The 26,995-nt window shown below is 43.2% G+C and overlaps 1 protein-coding gene across 1 annotated transcript in view; it reads right to left on the reverse strand.

The window, feature by feature from the left end:
* Positions 1-22,503, reverse strand: part of Ppp2r5a (protein phosphatase 2, regulatory subunit B', alpha) — a 44,397-nt gene extending 21,894 nt beyond the window's left edge. The window contains exon 1 of the mRNA NM_001107891.1: positions 22,146-22,503. Within this exon, the coding sequence (NP_001101361.1) occupies positions 22,146-22,326 (181 nt within the window). The 5' untranslated portion in view covers positions 22,327-22,503. The remainder of the gene's footprint in view (positions 1-22,145) is intronic.
* Between the last annotated feature and the right edge of the window lie 4,492 nt (positions 22,504-26,995).

Here is a 26,995-nt window from a genome sequence, read left to right on the forward strand (position 1 = left end):
AAAAAAATACCTGTATCCTTCAAATATAGCTTTATCTTTACTCAAATAGACAGCACGTCTGCATCCATCGTAGTCTTCTGTGTGTGTCACTGGGGCCTGAACACAGGATTCACACATGTGAAACTGGTCCTCTACCTCTGAGCCGAGCCAGCCCTTGTACTGCATCTTTACTGTAATTAGATCCCATTATAATGATGATTTGGGGATAATAGGTGCCGTCTTTAGAAGCTGACTCAGTTCTAACAGCATCTTAAGATATTTTTGAGCATTTTCTTCCCTGATGCTGAAATGAACGAATTTAGGCTTTACCCACTTGCACATGTGATCACCACGTGATCACCATCCACTGGCAAGTCCTGCTCTCTCTTCCCTCGCTCCCACCGACACACGGGACAGCAGTTTTCTTCCTGTCTGTAAGGCCATGTCTCTCACTCAATGCCTTAGCTAGTAGTGGCTCATTCTTTTAATCCCTGGAGGCAGAGGTAGGAGGATTCCTAAGACTTAAAGGCTAGCCTCTATTTACCTATTATAATGCCATTTATCTATTTCAGGCAGTGTTCTGGGAAAATACAATGTTTCCCACAAGCCCCTGAGATGAACCCTTGGTTCCCGGCTGGTTGTTGGCACTTTGGTGGATAATGGAAACTTCAGAAGGTGGGTCTAACTGATACCACACAGCCAATCCTACAAAAGCCTGCAGTAGACTTTGATCTCCTCCAAGTAAGAGCGACTCAGAACTATTATGTGTACAGCACAGTCAACAATTTTCAATGCCTCAGTGTTTTTATGTTGGCTGGGGAAGAATATTATATGACCTGTAACACCAAACCGTGTGACATCCTCAGAGCTAAGGTTACTCTAAAGGACTCCCCTGGGAACCATTACTAACCATTAGGAACAGTACAGGAGAAACTGCACAATCAAGGAGCGAGCTATAAAAGAAACACATGTGCTGTGCCTTTGCAAAATACATAATTAATTTAAACTTGGCTGGAATATGGGTTTTTAAAATGCATGTAACTTTCCCATCTTATTATGATTGAAATTGTATTTCGCTAAAGACTTCACCACTGTTAAAAATAAAAGTCCCTGACAAGCAGGCAAGACCAAGACAGTTCTGGAGGAATGAGGAGTTTCCTCTCTGGAGATCCATTACACACCTTCAAACACTCTCCCAAATCCCTGTTAGGTGTTTCCTAAACTCTTCTGGGTCACACCGCCCCCACTCTGCCCCAGCCCCCCAACTTGAGATGGACCTGGCTCACAGTCTAAAAGCACTGCTGGAAGACACTGTTTTTCAAAGTGTGGATTGAAACCAACTGGACACTGGTAACCATTCTGATGGACACGACTAGAGTGAGGCAAACACAGCAGATACCACGTGACTGTAGATACCACATGACCGTATTATTCCACCGCACTGTGTTTTGGGTCCTCAGTTGTAAAGCAAGGCATGCTTCATGCTAGTCTGTAGTTTAAAAGATTGAAAGATGCCATGTGACTGTTTGTATATACTCAGCCCAAGGAGGGGCACAATTAGGAGGTGTGGCCCTGTTAGAGTAGCTGTGTCACTGTGGGCATAGGCTTTAAGACCCTCACCCTACCTGCCTGGAAGCCAGTCTACTCCTGCTTGCCTTCAGATGAAGATGTAGAACTCTCAGCTCCTCCTGCACCACGCCTGCCTGGATGCTGCCATGCTCCCTCCTTGATGATGATGGACTGAACCTCTGAACCTGTAAGCCAGCCCCAATTAAATGCTGTCCTTATAAGAGCTGCCTTGGTCATGGTGTCTGTTCACAGCAGTAAAACCCTAACAAAAGACATACCATTCTACAATATGTAAAATGCTACAATATCAGGAGCCGGGGAACAGAAGAGAAGTGCCTGCCCCCGAATAAAAATACTAGTTCTCTTCAAATAAAAAGACTAAAAGATCCATTTTAGGCAGACCAACGTCGATAAAGTGAATTGGTAATGAAGCTGAGGTTAAGCCACCTGGAATGCAAAGGGAATGAAGCCATCGATGGCTTCCGACGCTCCTTTATAACAGTGGCTATAACAATGGCTCTCAACTTGTGTGTCTCAACCTCTTCAGGGTCAAATGGTCCTTCCATCTAAGACCACAGGAAAACAGCAAAATCACAGTTATGAAGTAGCAACAAAAATAATCTGATGGTTGGGAGTCAGCACAACATGAGGACTGTATCAAAGGTACATGAGGAAGGCGGAGAGCTGGGAGCCGCTGCTCTAGACAAATAAGAAACCAGGAACAGCCCAGGCAGTGTCCTCCGCTACTTTCATGTCACGTGTATCTGTCATGTATCCAATCACCCTCATTTTACCGCACCTCTAAGATTTCTCTCCCCTTTCATGATCTCTCCTAGTTTCATGACCTTTTCTCTTCCCCCAGCCCCTAAATCTGGGCTCTGCATAAGAGTAAAGCAGGTGCTTGTTGACTTTTGGCACTTGACACTTCTCTTAATGATTTCAGTCAGTCTGTCTGTCTTTCTCTTGTACGTGTCACAGCTTCACTTTCTCTTTATAGCTATATGTGGCTAATCTTGATTGTCAATATTAATCGAATCAATTAAATCCCAAGTGACTAGACACTCCTATGAGGGACTTTTCTTGACTGGTTCATCGCAGGTAACCCAAATCTAGGCCACAGCCTCTGGTTGTATACCACCACCAAGTACATGGAAGGAAGTTTTTGCTTTTTGTCTGCTTGCCCTCACTCTAGTTGTCAAGTTCACCTATCCTGTTGCTGAGGCATTACACACATACATACATACATACATACATACACACATACACACATACACACATACATACATATATCCATACACACATATACACATACAGACATACAAACATATATACATACACACATACATATATACATACACACATACATACATACATTCATACACACATACATACACACACACATACACACATACATACGTATATACATACACACATATATACATACATATATACATACACACATACATACATTCATACATACACACATACATACATTCATACATACATACACACTCATACATATACACATACATACATACATTCATACATAGATATATACAAACACACATACATACATTCATTCATACATACATATATACATACACACTCATACATACACACACACATACATACATACATACATACAAACAAACAAAACAACTTACTTCTTCAGGACTCCAACACTAACTAAAAGTCAGCCTTGTGGATACAACTACCAAATTCTTGGCCTTTCCTTCAAGAAACAACCATTGTTGGACTAGCTGAACCACAGCCTGTAAGCCACTCTGATAAATTCCCTTTTAATACAGATTCATTCTATCAGTTCTGTTCCTTTAGAGAACCCTAACGCAAGGTGAATAAAATTCCACTGTATACATGCACTGTGTTCTTTGTTTGATAGACATCTAGGCTGGTTTCATTTTTTGGTTATTGTGAACAGTGTAGCAGCAATAAACACAGGTGTGTAAGTCATCTCTGAGTTAAGAGTCTTTTGGGTACAGACCAAGAGTGGATTAGCTGGGTTATAGGTAGTTCTATTTTTATTTATTTGAGAAACTTCCACACTGGTTTCCATAGTGGCTGCACATTTCCCTCCAGCAGTGAATAAGGACCCCTTTCCCAAAGCCTTGCTAGCATTTGCTGCCATATGCTTTCTTAACAGCCAACCTGGCAGGGGTGAGATGGGCTCTCAAAACAGTTTTAACTTGCTTTTTCCTACTGGCTAAGGATATCGAACACTTTTAAAGTACTATTGGCCATTTTATTTCTTCTACTGAGAACTATCTACTTGGCCACTCGTCCACTTATTAATTGTATGATTTCTGTATGTTTAATATTTGCTGCTCTCTTTACACATTTGGACAAATCTCCGGTCTGATGAGTAGATGGTCAAGATTTATTTCTCCCCATTCAGTAAGCTGTCTCTGCGATTGTTTCCTTTACTGTAGAGACGCTTACTTTTGTGTAATTCCAGTTATGCCAATTCTCAGGATTATTTCCTGGGCTGTTGGGATCCTTCCGACATGCCCTGGCCTATGATCTGTCTGAGCGCTTACTTCCAGCAGTGTAAGGAAGGTCCAGTCCTACTACCTGAAGGCCTCTGATGCATCCCAAGCTGACCACAGTGCAGGGTGGTGGACATGGATCAGGTCCCATTCTTCTATATGTGGAATCCAGTTTTTCTGGCTCTGTTGCTAAGAAGGCAGTCTTTTCTTCAATCCCTATTCTTTTTTTTTTTTTTTTTTTTTGGTTCTTTTTTTCGGAGCTGGGGACCGAACCCAGGGCCTTGCACTTCCTAGGTAAGCGCTCTACCACTGAGCTAAATCCCCAGCCCCTAATCCCTATTCTTTATATCTTTGTCAAGAACCAAAATTAGTCATGCTTTCATTAGAACTTGGGCAAAAGGTCAAGAAATGATTGCTAGTCAAAAAACAAAACAAAGATAGGCTTATATCCCTGACATGAATCTTACACGGTCAGTATACATTATTTCTACCCATATATTTTAGAATTCTAATCTGCCAATATTTTACTAAAGATTTTTCAGTTTATGTTCATAAGAGACATTGCTCTGCAATTTTATTTTCTAGTAATGTTTTCTTAATTTAGACTCAATCATATAGACACACACCAACTGAAATTTTTGTTTCTTATGTTGGTTTTAGAAAGCTAGTTACTTCAAGGAATTTTTCCATATCCTCTAAGACTTCAAATATAAGTGTGTAACTTTGTACCTGGAAACTATGATACCCTAAATAAAATGTACTAGTTATTACTATAAAACAAGTTAAAACTGTAGTCAAGTCAAAGACTAGCTTCCAAGAAGACGAGGTAAGAATTCCTGAGATCTATCTGCTTCCCAAAAGTTCAGTTTAAAAATAACTGTGTAGCCAAGTATGGTGGTACCTGCCTGTGCTCCAGCATTTGAGAGGCAGAGCAGGAAGATTACCAAAAGTTCAAGGCTAACCAGGTCTACATATAGTCTACATACAGATCCACAATAGGCAGGGCTACAAAGAAAGACCCCTTTTCTAAATAAATAAAATAAAGTAAGTTTTAAAATAAACAATATAGCATCAGTTGAAGACTCTATGAACAGACCCCAGGGCAAACAGTCAGTGAGGAACACCTATCTAAGAATATCTGTGAAAACTTGGGGCACCAATAGCCCAGTGGAAAAACACTCACCTAGTATGAACAAGGCTTTGGGTTTGAGCCCCATGCCACAAATAATTTATGGAAATTCAGTAAGCGGAACCTAAACAAAGACAGCTGCTTTTCCCTTTGTCCAACTAGGCAGGGATTCTATTCCAAGAACCAGAGGCTCCCTCTTCAATCTTCCTGACAGCCTTCCTCGGGCACCAATAGACACTGGAACTTCTATCCTGCTGGAGCAGAGAGGTGAGGGTTCCCTTCCTACTCCACTCTACCACAGAGACTGTGCTTTGGGGCAGCACCACTAAGTATGTGGCCCCAATCACCCTACCCCTAGCATTGTATGCAAGCTGAAAAGACCTTAGGCTACTATTACCTGAACATAAAAGCTAGTTCTTCTTTCCCAAAGAAACCTTTAGTTCTACTCTATTCACAAGTGCTCTCAGAAATAGCAGGGGCTATGAAGGAAGGGAAGGATGGAGATTTCCAGATTCACCAAGGACGCCATAGGCTGACTTATTGTCAGAAGAGAACTGTAAAAGGGAACAGCTTGGGGGAGCCTTTTGGTATGAAAGTCATGTCCACATCCTTCCTACTTCCATCCCTACCCCTCTGTCTGGACAAGTACAGCCCACAGATTAACAAGAAGGGGAGAAGAGGGCACAGCATAACTTCATTGCTCATGAGAGTTCACACTAGGTCTAACAGAATATGATTTCCAAGCAGCCATTATTCTAAGGGAACCATGATTAAAGAAAAGTGTTGGGCTGGAGAGATAGCTCAGTGGTTAAGAGCACTGACTGCTCTTCCAGAGGTCCTGAGTTCAATTCCCAGCAACCACATGGTGGCTCACAACCATCTGTAATGGGATCTGATGTCCTCCTCTGGTGTGTCTGAAGACAGCTACAGTACTTATATATAATAAATAGATAAATCTTAAAAAAAAAAAAGTGTCATGACAATGTCACGTTAAATGGAGATAAAGAAAAATACCAATAAAGAGAACCAATGGAGATCATAGATTTGAGTAGTCTAACAAAATGAAAAATTTGTGTTCAAGTCCAGTAACCACATGGATTACTCCAGTTTCAGGGAATCCAACGGGCTTTTAACCTCCACTGGCTCCAAACACACAGGGTGCAGCATGTAAGATACAGAAAAAACATTCACATATAAAATAAAACAAATGAATCTAATTTATAAAAATGGAAGAAAATGAACAGTGCTCTATAGAATACTATCATTATACTAAAATATTCATAATGGAAGTCCAGAAGGAGAGATAAAAAGAGCAGAAAAAAATCTGAGATCATTTCAGGCCAGCAAGATGGCTCACCCAGTAACGTGCTTGTTGTCAAGCTAGAATCCACATAGTGCAGAGAACAAGCGAGCTTCTGAAGTTACTCTGTGGTAACACCACATACTGCCCGTACATACATGCAGCAAACACCCACACACTGCCCGTACATACATGCAGCAAACAAATGTAAACAGAAAAACCCAAAGGAACGATAAAATCCAGGAGACCCATAAACTACAGACTCGGTGCAGTCAAAGTTCTTAGAGTGAGACAAGGACAAAATCTTGAAAAGCCCAAGATAAAAACAATTACTTTTGGCTGGAGAGATGGTTCAGTGATTAAGAGCACTGACTGCTCTTCCAGAGTTCAATTCTCAGCACCACATGGAGGTTCATAAACCATCTGTAATGGGATCTGATGCCCTCTTCTGGTGTGTCTGAGGAGAGCAACAGTGTACTCACGTTCATAAAATTAATGTTAAAACAAAACAAAACAAAACAAAAAAACAACAATTATTTACAGGAGCTAAGATTAATGGCTGAATTCTCAACCAAGAAAACAGAGGCCAGAGTATAGAATCACATTCAAAGTCTCAAAACACTGGACCAAAACTCCTATACCCAACAAAGCTATTTTAAAAATGAAGACATTCTCAGATAAAAGCCCAGGTGATGAAAATAATGAAAATAAGCTGACTGATGGTGGCACACTTCTATGACTGATGATGGCACACCTCTGTGACTGATGGTGGCACACACCTGTGACCTCTGTGGCTGATGTTGGCACACCTCTGTGACTGATGGTGGCACACCTCTGTGACTGATGGTGGCACACATCTTTGCATGTATTAAAGCCTGCTCAACTGTGGAAATGGGCAGGTTATATGATGTGAGAATCGTGTATCCCAAGCTGGCCTCAAATATCTTGTGTTGGCAAGGAAGACCTTGAACTCCTGACCTTCCTACCTTTAACCTTTAGGTACTGAGATTTCAAGCACACTGCACCAGCAGCAATCTGTTCTATGCCGCCCTGGTTATGTGAACCTAGGTCGCACATATGAGGAAAGCACTCCTACCAACTGAGCTTCAGCCCTGTATTGTTTTCATAATAAGGCTGTTTTTAAAATGTAGTCCACAACCAGACCCCACCAGAGCTCCCAGGGACTGAACCACCGACCAATGAGTACACATAAAAGCCCTTGGTCCTGTGAGGGCTTGTCTCCCCCCCAATGTAGGGGAGTTGGGGTGGGAGTGGGACCATCCTCATAGAAATAGGGGGAGGGGTAGAGAACAGCGGGAAAGGGGATAACATTTGAAATGTAAATACATAGAATATCCAAGAAAAATAAAATAAAAAATTAAAATAAAAAATAAAATTAAATGTAGTCCAGTCCAAATACTTTCCTATCAAATGCCTGACATTACTAAGAGACAGTAACAGTTTAAAGACCACTGTCCTTGATGAAGTCATAAATTTCACCCCATCACAACACATATAGAACACATGCTTAGATCCCCTTCTTTTATCTTTATAAAGCATTTATAGTTTATAATACTAAATTATATTCAGTAAAATTTTGTAAGGACTCATGAGAACTCCAAATCAACAAAGAAATTAAAGATATGATAAAAACGAACATGGCTACATAGGACTGGTTTGTAGAACAGTTTGTCAAACTGTTAGAAATTGCTACAGCGAAGACGGGTGTGGTGCACGCCTTTAGTCCCAGTACTCGGGAGGCAGCAGGTGGATCTCAGAGTCCAAGGCCAGCCTGGTCTACAGAGTGAGTTCCAGAACAACCAGAGCAAATAGTAAGACCCTGGCTCATAAAACCAAAGCCAAATACAATAAAATAAAATGCTGGAGTGGTGCGATTTGGCCCTACTGTATAATATGACGGCGAAGATGACTGTTGTTCCCCGTTGTAAACTGCTTGTTGCATGGACTCTCACAGGCAGTGCGCCTGTCACCAGTAATAACACCGTGCTAGAGCTGGACAGTACTGCACCTTCTCCAGGCTGCATGGCCAGAGCCACCAAAGGTGTGGTAGGACTTGTGGCCCTTTCCAAGGCCACAGCAATTGCATCCTACAGATACCAGCCCACCCATCCCCCTGTGCTTCCGGACTAGTCTGCTGATCCACTGGGTGTCAGGATTTCTCCTGATAGGTTTGTGGAACAGATCAATGAGGACAATGAGGACAACCTCAAAGGATTTGTGTGTGGACTTTTCACCAGCCCAGTAAGGATTCAGGACTTCGCTGGAGAGATGGCTTAGTGGTTAAGAGCACTGACTGCTCTTCCTGAGGTCCTGAGTTCAATTCCCAGCGACCACATGGTGGCTCACAACCATTCATAGTGATATCTGATGCCCTCTTCTGGTGTGTCTGAAGATAGCAACAGTATACTCATATATAGAATAAATTAGGTCTTAAAAAAAAAAAAAAAGAATTCAGGCCTCTCCAAGCCCCATAGTGGCATCCAGCTCTCTCCTTGGCAACAGACTGAAGACTTCAGACAAGCTGGCTTGTTACCCTGGACAGATCTGCCTAAGTTACACCCTTAGGAACTGTGCAAACCCTGTACATGACATAAGCTTGCTTGGCCTTGTACCCGTCTGTGAGCTTTATCGGGCTGGGTGGGATGGGAAGCCCTGTGCAGCACAGAGCCGCTGGTCTGGCCAGCAGTGGGCAGAGAAGAAAGTGCTACCTCTTCCACGGCTCCTGGATGTGTTTGTGTGCACACGTCTTGTCTCTCATGATGGCTGCGGCCAGATGGAGAGGGAACACTGATGTGTGAACAGCCCATCTTAAAGCTGTCCTCTTCTTCACCACCTTCACCAAAGCCAGTGTGAAAACCCAAGCACAATCAAGTTTTTCAACTCTCTCATTTGCTAGTGCTGTGCCTAGTAACAAATATTTAAAGGGGCAGGCATAATTTGCAATAAGATGATTTTATAATCCCCAGTTACTGCTGCTCATTTATTTGAATTCTAAAGTAACATCTCATATAAGATTCATGCTACAAATAACAGAATGAGCACAGTATCATAGCAACCCAACTACCATTCGGAGGCATGCAGAGGACGTGGTCCAGAATTCTAATTTAAGAGACTGACACAAGATATAGGACATGCAGCTTTTAGGCAATATCGGAGAACGTTATAACTGAGAGCCTAAACTAGTTTTTATCTAAAACTAAGGATCAGGCTTTAGTAAGGAAGCAATGGGATTATTTATCTATTAACAAATGACTCAGCACTATTACTATGACTGAGTTAAGAGTCTGTGATTTCGTTACAACTGAAAACCAAGAAAGTATAGACAGCACACCCGAGGAAATGTCAACAGCACACTATCAGTCTGATATCTTAATATATAAAGGACTATTAAGGGAAACCACTGCAGTACTGCCTAAACTTAACAGCAGCTTTAATTACCATTCAAATATAACTGTATCCATAACTACTATTTAGAAAAATTAAAGGACACAGGTTAGTTCTTCTTCCAAAATATTAACTATTAGCTAGAAGGTGCCTATAATCTCAGTATTTTGACGGCTTAGGCAGGAGAACTGAGAGCTCCAGGCTACCCTGGGCTGCATAACCTAGTCAAGAAAGGGAAGAGAGGAGGGGAGAGGCAGAGAAAGGAGGAGAGGAGGAGAAGCTAATCACAGATGACCTCACTTCCAATCGAGCAGTGAGAACAGGGAACAAGGATGAGTTAGTTATGTTATACAGAGTCCTGGCCGTGGAAATGAATAAACTGCTGCTGAAAACTGTCACTGGGAGACACATGGAAAACTTGGGTCATCTCCTTAATCTCATTTGAATTGAGACTTTTAAGGAACCAGAAATGTTAAGCAGATCTTTACACATGAAGTAGAAGGCTGAGGAAACTATGGCTCTCACTGTGATGCTGGGAGGAAACTATCTTGTGTTAATGCCCACACAACCCTAAAGAAACACCTGCCGCTCTCTTACGGAGAACATTGCCTTCTTCAACAGGTATGGAAGGACCACAACTACACCCGCTCCAGTTCCTTCGCCACCACAGGCTGGCTCTGTGAGGATATTTCCTGGGGCAATGATGGACTACTAGATTTTCTAATAAATCTATGTATAAACTCTTAAAACAAGGCTCTTAGAAACGCTACCCACAGTAGTTTCTGCTTCTCATCCAATCTTCAACACTACAAACAAACAAACAAGCACGCTCTGAGCCAGAAGAGATAGGTCAGCAAGTAAAGACACTTGCTGCCCGCCTGACAACCTGCATTGAATCCTTAGATGCCGAAGGGCCAACTCTCACAAGCTGCCCTTTGACCTCCACACGCGTGCCAAGGCATGCCTGTGTGAGGGCACACACATGCATAGAGATGCACATATGGATAAGTAAATAACGACTTCTAAAAAGAAAGCTTCCTTTTGGTATGTGAGATTATTTATCTACTTATTAGCATCTACTTATGTTAGACTGAGTGTGTGCTCTCGGGGCACAGGGTGGGAGTGGGAATCGGAGGACAGCTACAGACACAGGTCACTGGGCCTGGCATCAGTCACTTGCCTGCTGAACCATCTCCACAACCCTAGCATGTGCAATTTACCTGAAAGGTTTCAAAGGACCCAACTCACTATTTCTAGGAATAAGTAATTTATTCAGAATCATCTAAAAAGCGTTGTTTTCCTTTCAGAAAGGTCATGTGGTTTATAGTATTATATAAGCATGAGGTGAGGGTTGGGGATTTAGCTCAGTGGTACAGTGCTTGCCTAGCAAACTCAAGGCCCTGGGTTCAGTCCCCAGCTCCGGGGGGGAAAAAAAAAAAAAAAAAAAAAAAAGCATGAGGTGACCAGGCTAGCCTTCCCTTACACTGGTCTCACTGACAGCAAAGCACGAGGCCTGCTCTGAAAGGGGAGTCACCAAACACAAAACAAAAACAGCCACATGAAGAAACGAGGTAGTTAAGAATGATCTTTCTCACTGTGTACTCTTTCAACGGGCTTATTTCAGAAAACAATGAAAGGGAGGCTCATTTATGACTCACACCGAGTATTACATCCTAAAATAGTCGTCACTGCTCTAGAACTAAAAACAAGCTTCCAAGTGTGTGCAGGGCTATCCAGGTGATCACAGAAACACCAGCTCTCAGCTACACCAAGCACCAACTCCATGTCTGGCTGCCCCAGAGCTGGAGCGGCTAAGGAAAGCTCAGATGTTTTCCCCTCTCCTTCTGGATGACCAGACTTCCCCAGGAAGGAGACAGGACGTCAGACTAACAAAGGAGCATGTCGTTGTCACATCTGCTCCTCCAGTCGTCCTTACATTCAGGTTAAGGCTCTCTACAGGAACAAATGTATCTGGAATACTCCTTAAAGAGATGCTGCACGATTGTCCAGGTTCATCTCCTCTAGAAACCTGAGGAGACTAAAATCAGTGATGTTTGGCGAATTTTCCTAATTAAGTTCACACACAAGTCTGTTATCTCGGACCACTTCATTTCCTGCTTTCAGAGAGCGGGGGACCAGTGGGAAAGACAGTGCTGGGCTAACGTTGCCAAAGTGTGAGAAAGTTCTTATATCCTACACAGCATCTCAAAGACGGGTAAAGCCTCCGTTCTTGACCATCTGGGATGACACGTTCAAGCTACCACCAGCAGTGACTGAGCGACTGGTGACTCCGATCTGCGTCGCCGGGGTGCTGCACCATTAGCAGTCATCTTGTTATCAATCATGGAGCAAATGATCTCTACTATTCAAGGCAAACGCTAGGTCGTTTAAAGGCAGTGAAACAGTGGTGCACGTTCACCCACGGCCCCTTCTCCTGCGGCTAAGAAGCCAGCAGCTTTCTCAGAAATCTCTCAAGGAAGGTGCTCAGTTTGACTTTAAGGCAGTGAGCGTGCATCTTCAGTTTAGCACGACAGAGAAGGAATCAGCAACCAACCGGGAAGATCGAACTGTAAGTGAGCGGCGAAGAATACAACCTGGCCTAGGGCTTGGTTTCTTTATCTACGAAACGGTAAGAATGTTGGTCTATATGCGCAGTTCCTGTGCTGGTTACTGGTCCCTAGCTGGTGGAACCATCTGAGAAGGATGGAGGTATGGCCTTGTTGAAGGACTATGTCACTGGAGTTTCTTGGCCTTTGAGTTTCAAAAGCCCATGCTATTCCCAGATAGTTCTCTCTCCCCTCTGTCTGTCTGTCTGTCTGTCTGTCTGTCTGTCTGTCTGTCTGTCTCCTGTTTACATATAAGAGGCAAATTCTAAGCTCCTGCTCCAGCCTGTCTGCTGCCATGCTCACGGACATTACAGTTATGAACTTTTAATTCTCTGAAACTGTAAATTCCCGATAAACTCGTCCTTCTGTGAACTGCCTTGTTCATCGTGTCTCTTCACAGCTATAAAATGTTTTTCTTTAAATGGACTTAGTAATAGCCTTTGCTTCATTATTTCACTCGATAAGCACCCTGCAGGCTCTAAATGCAGGTGTCAGATTCCAAGGCATTTTGTGTAAAGGCACAGACGGACAACTCACTCACTCACGTACTTCTCCCAGCACATCATCTCCGGCTACAAACAAACCAAGGACACTACCCATAGTGGCTGGCAAATCCAACTGTGACAAGTCCTTCACCAACAAATCTCAGAGTCTTAGCTACCGAGGGTAAAAGAACAAATGCAATTATGCTTGCTAGTCACAGAAATGCTCAGAGGACACCGTTCCATACACATGCACATACATAAACATATATGCTGGTGAGATGGCTCTCTACATCTGATGACCTGCATTCCATCCTGAGAACGTATATGGTAGAGAGAACCAAACCATCCAGCTTGTCCTCTGACCTTCAAACACACTCGCAAGTGTGCACACACACAGAGAAATCTGTGTAACAAAGGAAGATCCAAAGGTCTTTTTTATATTTAGAACTGTATTTTCAAAAGGATCTCAAATGTAATGCTTACAAAATAAAATGGGATCCCCCCCTCCCTTCTTGGTTCCTTTACCAGCATCCTCCTCAGCAGGGCTGTGCACCCAGTGTCCAGATAAACACACCTTTAAATGACATGTCCTCCACTTTCTACCTCTGCCCACTGCAAACAATTAACACGTCCTATCTATAGGTACTTCAGACAAACCTCCTCCCATTTCTGCAGCTGACATTCTGGATGGAGCTAGCATGACTCACATACTCTCTCTCTCTCTCTCTCTCTCTCTCTCTCTCTCTCTTTCTCTCTCTCTCTCCCCCACACACACACACACACACACACACACACACACACACACACACACACGCTGGCCCTTCCCTTTGTTTAATGCCCTGTTCTGTCACAATCCATTCTACTCTTTGTAGCACAATATATATCTTAAGTTTTTTCTTCTACATGTATGGATGTTTTACCTGCATGTATGTCTGTACACCACATGTATGCTTGGTGCCTATGAAAGCTAAGAAGAGTGTGACAGATCCTCTGGAACTAGAGTTAAGAACTGTTGTTAGCTGCTGGGTGAGTGCTGGGATATGAACCCCAGGTCCTCTGCAAGAGTGGTCAATAATCTTAACCACTGAACCATGTCTCTAAGCCCATACATACACACACACACACACACACACACACACACACACACACACACACAAATACACACATGTGCAAATACATCCCCCCCCCAACTATCTCTAAAAGTTATCTTTACTTACTGGCTGTATTTCCACCATTTCCATGCAACCTTTAACCTACAGGTATCTTGCTTCAAGTCTATCAAGCCTCTGAAATACCCCTAAAAACCAAGGATGCTGGCAGGAAGACTGCCAAAACCACAGGCTGCTTCGCTCTACCTACCCAGCTATTAAGACTTGTTACCTTGACGCCTTGGGCCCATGCACACTGTCTCTCTTGTCTCTAGATGTTGGTAATCTCTGGCCTCTTCTCGCTCTACAGATTTCTACTGAGCCGCTGCTTCAACTTCCACTGCTACGAATGCCACGGACAAGCTGAAAACTCCCAAATTACTACCACAGGCACATGTACTCGGCTCTAGGCCCAAATTAAAGTCCTAACAGTCAGCCTCACTTCAGTTTCCCACAGGTACTTCAACTTATCCCACAAAAGAATGATTACTTTTAAAAGCCTAGCATGGTGGCTCATACCTGTAATTTCAGCACTCGCAACGCTGAAGCAGATCATCATGAGTTTAAGGCCAGCCTGCACTACAGTATGATCCTATCTCAGAAGGAAGGAAGGAAGGATGGGTGGGCAGACGCACGCAGGCACCACCACAGAAATGTTATTTTCCCCCAAATTTGATTTGTCTCTCAATAAGCTTTTTCTGCTGGGTGAGGTGGTACACACCTGTAATCACTCAGATGGCTAAGTAAGGCAAGATTGTTGCATCTGAGGCTACCCTGGGTTCCTACTGACAAACTGTTACCATATACCTCGTTGCTCAAGGAAAAGCAGTATCATTCTTGACTTCCTTTCACCAAGTCCTCTGCCTGAGATATAACTCCATCTTCACTTAGGAAGATGTCCTGCATTCCTCACAATGGTCAGGTATAAAGGCAGTATGATGCCTGTTGACTCTTTCTTTAACATAGGACATCAAGCAAAACCAAGGTCTTCACTGGTGCTCCAGCATCTTCTCTAACCACACAAAGCTGGCAATCTTTAGATATGCTGTGCTCAGCTGTGGGCCTGAACGTACTGTCAGGGATAGGTCTTTGACCCCATCTATCTTTGCCTAACTAGCCTCTTCTAGCTTTTAGGTCTCAACTGATGTTTTTCCTCAGGAAGTTTTCCTTTTCCTCTTCTTCTACAACAAAATTAGGCTGTGTCTCTCTCATATTTCCTGACATCACAAAACGCAGCCACCTCCCCTCTCTCTTCAGAGACTCTCTGATGAAATGGCTAGAGTGCTATTTATTTAGAATAGGAGTGAAATCAATTCCCAAAGGAGGCTCAAGAGAATGACTTCGGAGGCCTCCTGTTCAGTACCGAGAGAGCTCAACTGACGAGGTGAGTTAGCTTAGCTATTCCAGGTGAAGTGTGATACCAAGGGCTCCCTTGCACTCAGTGTCCAAGCTAGAAACAGGTTCTCTTAGATCATGTAAACCTACCATAGTCAGCAAACTACAAATGACAGGGATGACCAAATAAAACCTAGGTTCTTTACAGAAGTGTGAATCAAAATAAGATTTAAAATTTTTTCATTACTCACCCAAAAAGCTCATAGAAACATCCCTTCAGCAAAAAGTTAAAAAAAAAAAGATAAACATAAAAGTCTTGAAACTGCTTATTATTCAATTATCTGCTCAGACAAGTAGAGTCTATTTTACACAAACCCAGCCTGTCATGTCAAACTTCTGGCAATTAGGTTTTTTTCTTTTTCTTTCTTTCTTTTTTTTTTTTTTTTTTGTCATGCAATAATGCTCTAAAAGTAATTATAGATTTTAAGTCTGGTTTTTTTTTATTTTCTTAAAGGACACCTCATAAATTAAGACTGTGCCTCAAATTTAGAGATAAACTAGCAGGGTAAGACCATGCAGGCCTGTAATGCCATCCCTTGGGAGGAAAGAGAATCATGAGTTCAAGGTCAGTCTGGACTATACATAGTGAGTCTAAGGTCAGTCCAGAATACACAGTGGGATCTTACCACAAAAAAATAAAGAGAAAAAATGTAAATTACAAATACAAACTATTTCAGTTTATCCAATTTTAAATACAAAAGCCCATATCTGAGTTAATCCTGTGTTACTTTTCCACACAACTGTACATGACTGCTTTCCTAGAACAATCAGTGTTGGGTGACACTGTGTCAGATGCAGGGGCAGGTGTATCTTTGCTTTAAGCCGGCATTTCCTGTGCTCACTTCAGCAGCTCACATACTTTAGACCAAGCCAGAGCCTTACCTACTCTTTACTGTGATCAAAGTACTAAGAAATCAGAATTCATTTACTTAGCTTGACTGTTTTAGGCATAAATATGTTAAAACACAAAGCAAACAAAAAAGAATGGATCTCATAGTCAATATTGAAAAGTCTGGAAAAAAACACTATCAATGCAGGAAGGTAGGTGACTAAAAGACAACCAAGGGGAATTTTATTACTTGGTATGAAAAAAATGACATCTACTTTTGCAAAATAAAATTTACCATCTTATTCTGGAGAGCAAACTACTACACATCAACTAAACATTCACCCCACAGCACATCAACAAATGTTATACTATCCAGAGTGGATAGCAGAAAGCCCAAAGACAAACTAGGACTATGGACTAAAAGCAGCTCTGGAGGCTCGCTGCTACCTTTCACAAAAAGACATGGTCAAGATTAAGTTGAACGTCAACATGAAAAACTCTCTGGAATAAAACACTTGCTAAAAAAATAAATATAAGACATGACCCAAAACAGTTAAATTCAACAATTCACTTTCCCACTAGTCTTTTGCTTGCTTTGTCTTTTAAAGATAGGTCCACTATGCAGCCTTGGTTGGCGTGGAATTTGCTATGTAAACCAGGATGGTTTCATACTTGACTCTAGTAGCAGAAGAAAGGGTGTGGGCCAGTCACTATTACATTTTGCTTATTATACCATAGAAATATTAGGCTAAGATCTTCAACAAATAGAAGACATCAGGTAGGCGACAACAGTTTGATACTCCAAAGTGACTGGCATCATTACCAGTGACCCCGAAAAATGATATTAAAAGCTACACCAAACTCATGTTCCGAAATGTGGCCTACTCAATCTCAGCTCAAAACAACAAAACAAAAACAAACAAGCAAAAACCCGATCATCTGGCACTGAATGACAACAGCTGGGATTTCATTTAGATAGAAAACAACAGAACCATCTCATCCTGTGAAAACACAGAACAGCACCGATTAGCCAGCCATAGAGGGCAGCAGAGTTAAGAGAGTGAATTGTAAATACCAGAGGGTTAAGTGAGGGCAGGAAAGTTTAATGGGCTGAGAATAAGGAACCATGAGACTCGGAGAAAGACAAAGCTTCAGCTAATGAATTAATCCAGCAGATGCCTAACACTATATTAGTGATGCTTGACCCTCACTCCTAACTGCACCTGAGGATCACCGTGGACGTTCTAAAAAATAAACCTGCCTAGATTCCACCTTAGACCAATTAGCAGCCTCTGAGGAATGTGGACCAGGTGTAGCTGTTTTTTTTTTTTAAGCTTTCCAAGTGCCTAAGGAGGACGATACTATGTAGCACAGAGTCCTCAACACATTGATTCTACACTATATGCTACAATGTTAAAAGTCAAATTGAAAAACAAAACAAAGCAGAAAAACCTATTATTCCCCAAATGTATTATTTTGTAGCTAAACCTTTGACTCTAAAACTCAAAGGGGCAATAATAACTTAAATGCAATCATCACAGTGCCTTTATCAAGGAGAACATTATTCCGACAGGTGAAAAAACCGAAAGTTCATAGAGGTTAAACAGCTAGCCCGGAGCGACTGTGAGTCATCACTGAAGCAGGGAGACAATTCAAATCTGCTATTTACAGGCCAGTACTCTACTCCAATGGTCTCACCAATTTGCTAGATAGGTTTTCCTAGATTATCACTTTACTTGTTTAGATGCTTCCAAAAATAGTCCAAAATTAATTTAAGAAAGATGATGAAAAAATAAGGGGGATATGATCGTAAACAGATATTCTGAAGATGTTAGCGTTAAAGGAGAAAAGATTTCTTCATGTGAAGACAAGTACTAGACACAATATTTAGCAATTTTTCTAAGTATACTCTTAAATAGTAAAAAAAAATTAATTATATCTTGTAGATGGGATATGACAAGTCGGAAAACAATCCCAAAATAACTAAAATGTTATAACCCATTGAAGCATTTCTCTTAACTTACTCAGATGAGTTTCAACTTTTATATTTTCCCTATTTACAAAGTATTGTGTGAATATCCATGAACCTTAAACATTAAATGGGGGGGGAGAAGGGGAGGAGTGCCCCTCCCCAAATCAAAACAACTTAAAAAAAAAATTCTGTCACAATTCACTCAGAAGACCACATACCTCAACAAAACAAGAGCATACATTTCCCCCTAATTCTAAGAAGGCTACTTCAAGCTACTTCTTCAGTCAGCATTAATGTTCCGGTCTCAGTCTTCAGAGATCAACAATGAAACTGGATGATTTTCCAAGTTTTTTACTTCATCTTTTTAAAAATTTGTTCGTCGTTTGTTTGCTTATTTATTTGTATATGGGTGTTCGTCTGTGAACCACTTGTGTGCCTGGTGTCCTCACAGATCAGAGGAGGGCTTTGGATCCTCTGGAACTGTTGTTAGAGAGGTTGTGATCAGAACCTAGGTCCTCTGGAAGAAGAGCCAGTGCTCTTAACCAGTGAGCCACCTTTCCAGCCACTCTGCCTTAAGAAGAGTTCGATCTCAAAATCAGTTTCTGTTCTTTGCTGTTTATTAAGAGAAATGTGTCTGTATAGCCATAATGACAAACTTCCTTTTTTTGGTAAGAAATTATTACTACAGGCTGGATAGATGGTTAGAAGGTTAGAAGTATGTACTACTCCCAGAGGACTGCAGTTCGATTCCCAGCACCTAAGTTAGAGCTGTTCACAACCATCTGTAAGATCAGCCTGCTCCAGGGCATCCAGCTCCCGGGCATCCTGCTCCAGGGCATCCACCACCCCTGAGCTCTACAGACAACAGTACCCATGCACCTCATACGCATAATTAAAAGTAATGTTCCGGAAAAGCTTTTATTTAAGTACTATTAATAATTCTACATTTAAAAATATTTTAATCTGTATTTCAAACACAAGAGAATGGAGGCTAGCTTTATTACAGGCACTTAAATTATTTCATTTAATCCCTCCAATCCAGGGAGATAAGGAAAATAACCCAGGAAGATAAAAAAACTTTCCACCCTGACTACCTCTCCTGGCCAGACTTTCTCAACCATACCACTTCAAGTTTATGTAAAATGAGTTTACAGCAAAACTACTGGCATTTGACCAGAGTCCCAAAGTCGGACAAAGCACCATCCAGATAACCACAGGTCCGAAACTAACCCATTTAAACCTCAAAAAAAGATATTTGTGAAAATACACTGAGCCCCAGACTGTCAGATAGCAGCCTAATAGCATTACCATAGTAGGTTAAAAGGCACATAACAAGTGTCAATGATACAGTTTTAGGCTGTTCCAGTTGTCATGGACAATACTGGTTCATGTGCTCTTGTTTTGTTCTCAAAGATAATTATTTGAAATACTAAGCTGTACGTACACGGAAAGGACCAGCTATTTTACCAAGCCAATCCTTTCAGAAATTAAGCCAAATTAGGCTAAACACACTGAAAGGCTACCTTTTTTAAACAAGTCCCCTAATTGTTCATTACCATATAAGTGTTAGGCAGAAAAACCTACATGAACGTAAGTTTCAGATCAGAAACAGTGATTCCCACATACTGAACCTGGTTTCATTTTCTGGCCCTCGGAGGAATTACTATTTATTTTTAAATCAAGCAACCCACTCACCTACAGGATTCTGCGAAAATAAACTGAAAAGGTTGGATTGTTTTGTTAATCCTTACTCACTGTCTGCTTTTAAGAAAACGACTTGGCACCCTTCCAGTTTAGATCCATGTGGACAAAGTATAAAGCAAGCAGGTTGGCTGATATAAAATACGTGAAAGATCTTGGATGCCCACAGATATCTGAATCACTCCACCGTAAGATTGTATTTCAGAGCAGTAAGAGAAATTCTCTCTCATACGAAAGGGTTTTCTGCTGTTGTTTTTGTTAAGCCCACAAATGGGGGAAAATACTACTGACAGAAAAAGCTCACCACACGGTGGTATCAAGGGCACTGCCAAAGTACCAAGTAAAACAACTAAATTAAAAAAAAAAAAAAAAAAAACAACAAAAACCAAACCAAACCAACCAAACAACCAAACAAAAAACCCAAAACACTTTTCAAGCCTTTTGACAACTGAATTTAAAGCTGTTTTTCCTACTGAGGGTTTTATTTTCAAGTAAAACGTTGTACTTCCTCAATTGAATCTGCACCAGCTTATCATGAATAGTACCTTATGAGGAACACTATACATGCAAATGCCTGAAATTAACCTAGGGTTTCAATTTTTTTTTTTTTTTAACTACCGACCAAATTCTATACCTGAAAACATTGGCCATACCTGCTACATCTTCAATCAAATATCATGTAACTTTGAATCTGATTACTGATCTGTGAATTTGCCAGTCTTAAAGGCAAAATCTATCACAGAGGCATCTCTTGAGACTAACCAGATGTTCAAAATTCAATTATTAGATCAGAGGAACTAAGAAGTACAACACTAAGAAGAAAACCACGTTAGCAAATTAAATACATATGAAAAAATGCTAGTATCGAGACTTTTGAACTAAAATTAACACGATAAACTAATTAAAACCAATCAAAGAATAAAATAACTTTTTAATTTAAGTATAAAAGCTTAAACCTCTGAATAGCAATTCACTATCCTAATAGGTAGGACAGGGTTACTTTTCGGCTCTGGCTGCACTCCACTGACTGTGCTGTATCAGTTTGAACAATTCTGGCATGTTAAAGGGCAATCAATCAACAAACGAGACAGCACACACCAAACATAAACTATTTTCCAAAGTCCGTGTGAGTCTACCCTGTGGTACGTCCTTGATTCAGAAGCACCCCTAGAGGCAGATGTAGAGTCTAAATGGGGTTCCAAGCTCTTGCTGGTCAACTGTTGATTTGATCTAGGGTTTTCTTTACACTCCTTGCCAAACTAAGTGAGGATTCATAGACTCAAAGACAAATCACAACCAGATTGGCCTTGAAAGGGATGCTGGATCTTTGTCAAACGAATTGAAAAATCTGCTGATCATTTATCTATTTTGGCATGAGTCTTTAATTTCTTGGCCTTGTAAATCATTCTCTAGGTTTCTATCAGGTTACAAGAATTTCTTAAATATCTAGGAACGTGATTATCGTTTCCACTAATGACATCTAGCTCATAAAAGGCAAGGATGTGAAATTAGTAAATCAAAAGATAGTAATTCTCAAAGAATAAGCCAGAACCAGTAAACAACTCGTGAAAAGTCCCCAAACGTGGTGGGAAAAGTAAGTAAGCCAAAAGGGGTGCCAAGCATTCCTGCGAGGCATTAGGCACGGATACCAATTTGAATTTACTTACAAAACCTTACAAAAGTCCTTGGAAGCACAGCCGTGCGAACCAAGTTCCCGTTGCACTACAAAGAAACACGATTCCTTCATAACCTCTCCAAAGACAATCGAGGTCTTCTATGAAATAACATTTACGTCTAACGAGACTGTAAGGTGTCACTTGGTCCCGGTTTCAAGCTAGTTCTGTATAGCTAAACCTACAGGCCAGCTAACTCGGCAGCAGTTTGTTCGGACCCTGGATGTGGCGACTGAGGGACAAGTAGAGAAAGTGATGAACTAGCTAAGCGTGGAGAAAACCAGAGCCGAGGCTCAGCGGAGTAGGGAGTAGGGGGACTGGACGACGAAAGGGAACGCAGGTACCTGGCGACCCTGGAGTCGCCAAGGCAGGGCAGGTGGGGCAAGCGCGCAGGTGGGAAGGGGAGTGGGGCTTGCTCCGGGAGCGCGGAGCAGGGGCAGCTGGGGTTACCTTTGAGCTGGGGCAGGGGGTGCAGCTCCGCCTGGCTGCCCTGGCTGCGGAACTGCGACGAGCCCTGAGAGCGCTTCTGCCTCTGCGCCTTGCGCACCGATTTCCGGGTGAAGCCGTCCACTTTCTCCGAGGCCGAGATGGCGGCGCAGGCAACTGGTGCGGGCGGCGACGGCGACGACATCTCGGCGACCCGGGCGCTCGGCGCCTGCCGAGGCGACTGGCCCGGGAAATCGGCGGGGCACGGGGACGGGCACGGCGAGCCTGCGCCCCTGCGTCCCGGGCCCCGGCCGCGCCGCCCTCGCGCTCCGCAAGCTGCTCCTCACCCGACAGCGCCTCACAGCCGCATCCCCGCGCCGCGAGGCCACCTCCCGGGGCTGGCGGAGGGGAGGGCGGGGGCGCGCGGGCCGCACAAGTTGCTGACGCCCGGCGCCGAGGGCGGGCGGAGGCGAGCCCGAAGTTTGGACGGCTGGGGAGAGCGCGCGGGTGCGGACGCCGGGCGCGCCTCGCGGCCCCTTGGCGCGCCGAGCCCGGGCAGATCCTCAGCGGCTGCTGCCCGCGCCGTCCGCCCGGCCGGGAGCCTCCTCCCGGGGCGCTTCCATCGCGGGTCCGCGCGAGCTGCCGCCGAGCTCTCGTTCTCCTGTCAGCGCTGGCCCCTCATCGCCCGGGGCGGCCACCCGCGCCCCGATCTTTGGAGAGTCGCCCTCGCTCAGCCTCCCGCGCCCACCGGCCGCCCACGGAGCACGCCCGGGGTAGCAACTGCTACAACTTGAGAGGGTGGCTGGTACGGGCGAGGGGGGACTCCGTGCGCGTGCGTGCGCGCTCCCGCGGCCCGGGGGAGGTCCTCGCGGGGGGTGGAGGGAGGAGTTTGACTGACAACTTCCGCGGGGTCCCACTAGCCTCCCGAGTCTCCGGAGGGGGCCGGGGCGGGAAAGCATGCCAGTTCCCTCGACCAATCGCAGAGCTAAGCGGCAGACGGGGAGGGGGCGTGGCCTCCCGGATGTCTATCAAGAGTCCATAGCTGGGTGGGAAGGAGGGAGGGGGCTATGTGACAGACGCGGGCCACAACCAATCGCAAGTGAAGTCAGTGAGCGGGGTGCCTTGTGCGTCACAACTGTAAAGGAGAGCTCTCAGGAGGGAGAAAGGGGAAACGCGGCGCCGCGGTCGGCTTCCGTGTACTCTGGCGCTACGCTTCAACTCTAATTGTCCTCCAGACAGCGAGTGAGAGGGAAACTACACAGTCAGCTCAAAAAGCAGAAGAGTGTCCCCCCCTTCTCTCTGCGTCCTGGGGACCAATGAGGACCTAAAGCGAGGGCCGGGGCGCCCAAGAACGCCAGGCATTGCGTCAGTGGAGCGGGGGCGGGGCCGAGGTCGTGTCAGAGCGGAGTGATTGACAGGCCAAAGAGCCCGGGGAGAGGAATGAGCTTGTCCAATCGGAGCGCGGTGCTAGGCTCCTGGGCGGGCCTTCGTTCTCTCTGGTCCTAAACCGCGTAATTGGTGGTTGGGGAATCCATTTGTAGCTCCCAAGGTCTCGGCGCCGCGGTTCACTGAGCGCTGATCTCGCGTGGGGTTTGGGCAAGCTCGTTTCTACCACTTCAGAGAACTCTGCAAGTCTACTCCCTCTGAAAAGAAGTTTCCCGTCTCGAACTTAGCCCAAGTTTAGCCTTCAGTCATCTGTAGCCAAGTTCAGATTAGCTGATTTGGGGTTTTGGGATCTCTTCCTAGGAGATTCCGTCTAAGTTTTATATTTAAAGCCAAGGACTGCTCATGTTAGCTTTGGGCATCCGTATGAGCTTCAACAGTAAGTGATCTCCCCTCTCCAATAGTCTCTGCAGTCTCTCCTGCAAGTCTTACACCTTTTCCTTTTGACATAAAAACTGAGGTGAAGTAGACTGGCCTGATGTTCGAGGAGGATCGAGAAGTATGCAAAAGTAGAGTTCTAGACCCACACTCGAAACATTCCCTTAGCTAAATTATATAGCCAACCTAGGTGTACAACAGAGGAATGCAAAAGGAAATATGATGTGTATACAGAATTTTCCCACCATAAAGAGCAAAATTATATCATTTGTAAGAAAAGAGGCCCAACCGGAGATAATCATATTAGGCTGATTAAGCCAGTCTCAAAAACATAAAAACATCTTGTTTCCTCTTGTTTGCGGTTCCTAGATTTTACATAGGTATGTTAAATCAAGAATTTGCAGAATGAAAGTAGACATGAAATTGTCTAAGGGAATTAAAGGGATTAATGGAAGGGGAATATGTTTGATGTACAAGAAATACTTGTATGAAATTTCTAATATAAAATTAAATATAAAAAACAAAAAGTTATATACATTCTTTCCATCAAAGAGGCTCAGTCAGACTGCATCAGCAACTTCAAGACCTTTCTTATCCAATCCAGACTACCTCACAATGTTCAAAGCTTTTTTTTTCTTTTAACAATTTGCAAATGAACCACCCATCATAATTCAGGGGTTTGAAGATCACTGCCAGCTGGCCTTTCAAAGGGCCAGTTTTACATATATTTCCAGATTATAATATAATTAGATCATTCCCCCTTCCCTCCAAACCACCATTCTTGCATCTCTCAAATTCATAGTCTCTTTTTCTTTAGTTGTTTATGTATGTATATATAGAGATAGGTATATTCCTAGGTATATAAATAAGACCTGCTCAATCCCTATAATGTTACTTGTACATGTATGTGTCAGGGGTGACCATTTGGGATTCGATAACCAATGAGTGTGCTCTTCTCCAGTTCTCAGCTTTTCTTAGTTACATGTAGTTCTTTGTCTTATGTCCCTGCAGAATAGAGTTCAAGTTCAGTCTGACTCCTGACTTGCCAGGCATGTGTATATGCTCTTCCTCATCCTCTTTTTCTTCTAATCCTCTACCTCCTACTCTTCCTCCTCCTTTTCCTTCTCCTCCTCTTCTTTCTCCCCCTTCTTCCAGTTCAGGCACACTATCCCACAAAGTCATCATGCTTTCTTGATACTTAGAGTTGTTCCAACATCTTGAAATGATCCACCTCATCCCCGTTTGTTGAACCTTCCAAGCCCAGCTAGACACCTATCCTCTGTGAAGCTATGCACAATAATCTGCCCTGAGTGGATGTCTCCCTTAGTGTTCCGATTGTATATATTATTCATATCCTCAGGACCTGCCACCCCAGATGGCAGTGTGCTCCTTCTCCTCTGAAGATTCAGAAGCACCAAGAAAGCAGGAACTGGGTTACTTAACTGCTCTTAGCATCTACTGAAATAGATAGGCACTATTGAACAATACAATTTTCAGCTCTCAATAGCTTCTGAAAGTGTAGTTACAAAATTCCTTATTTCAAAAAGAACTGAGGCTATTATTTGAAATGCAGACTCCTGGACCTGATGTAGAATATCAGAAAATATGGAGAAACAGTTGGATGCCTGTTTTTAATAAGCTCTCTATTGTTGTCAGAGAAGTCAGAAGTCACACTTCTCTAGTCACCTAAAGTATGCAGGTTTGGACTTTTAGCCCAGAGGTAGAGCACTTGTTAGCATACACAAGGCCCTGGGTTCAATGTGCAGCACCCCCACAAGTGAGAGTAAATGTCTACAAGGCAAGGAAATGGTATTTCTAATAAAGACAATGGATATGAGAGGGAGGGAGGGAAGGGAGAAAGGGAGAGGGGGAAAGAGAGAGGCGCACAGTGTTTGGGTATTGTCTGAAATGGTCACCTGGGGAAGAAGTTTTTGAAGATTTAAAGAAAAGGTAAGCCAAAGACCTGAAAGGAAAAAAAAAAAAAAAGAGGATGCTTCCTAGTTCAAGTTACTGTTTGAGAGGAAAAGGATAAAACAATGTAACATTGTCTCAAAATAAACAAATCAAAAAACCCAGGTTGATAATTTGTTTCTAACTCACTAAGTCCAGTTATTGTTGCCTTTCTGTGAGTGGATGTGGGAACACCCCTGGAGCTCAGGAACCCTATCAGAACTGACCCAACTTTACATCACACCGGTGGCATGCTCCTGCTCTATCACCCACTTTGTTAGTCCTGTTTCCCACATTTGCATGCACACTGGGAGGAAGAAAAGGCTGCACAGCCTTCTAGGAAGGGTTGACATGTGACCCTGGAAGGGCACCACTTGAAGAAATGAACCTTTTACAGACAGCACTTTCATGCACAGGTGTTTGTCGAAGATCCCTTTTCCACCCTCTTCTCTTGAATAATGGAGCTGGATCCTAGACAGAAATGTGGTTGCTATGAACCATCTACAGCTGGATATGGTAGCAAACACCTGGAAACCCAGCACCTGGGAGGCAAAGGCAGGTCGAATGCTGAAAGCTTCAGGCCAGTCTGCTCTGCAGAGTGTGCTCCAGGCCATCCAGGACTACAGTGTGGCCCGGTCTCCAACAAAACAAAACTGCCTTACCAAAGATTTTCATTGCTGTCTGAAAGATCTTTTGACTAATAAGTTGATTTGATTTTCCTAAACCAAACTCCACAGTTGTTTGGTTTTTTGAGGCATCCCAAATTACCTACACTGGCTCTAAACTTGTGATCCTCCTTCCTCTGTTCCCCCAAGTGTCAGATTAAAGACAAGTGCCCAACCATTTTATAAGTGTTCAAGGACTAAATTCCATGTGGTTTATGTGAGTGTGTATTGAGATGACTAGAATTCCTGTGACTTCAGAGAGAGTTGGTAGCAGGGCAAGGCGGAAGGAAGTCAGTTTTCAGTTGGTTCCATTTCTGTCTTTTTAATGGTAAACTTTTCTTTAAGCTCATCATTTCAACTCAGTTTGTCGTGGTCTGTTGTATTGGTCAACCAGGACTTTCCCCAAGGCCAGTGTCGATCGGAATGGTTAGATTGGAG

This window comes from Rattus norvegicus, chromosome 13 (genome assembly GCF_036323735.1).
Source record: "Rattus norvegicus strain BN/NHsdMcwi chromosome 13, GRCr8, whole genome shotgun sequence".
Lineage (NCBI taxonomy): Eukaryota > Metazoa > Chordata > Mammalia > Rodentia > Muridae > Rattus > Rattus norvegicus.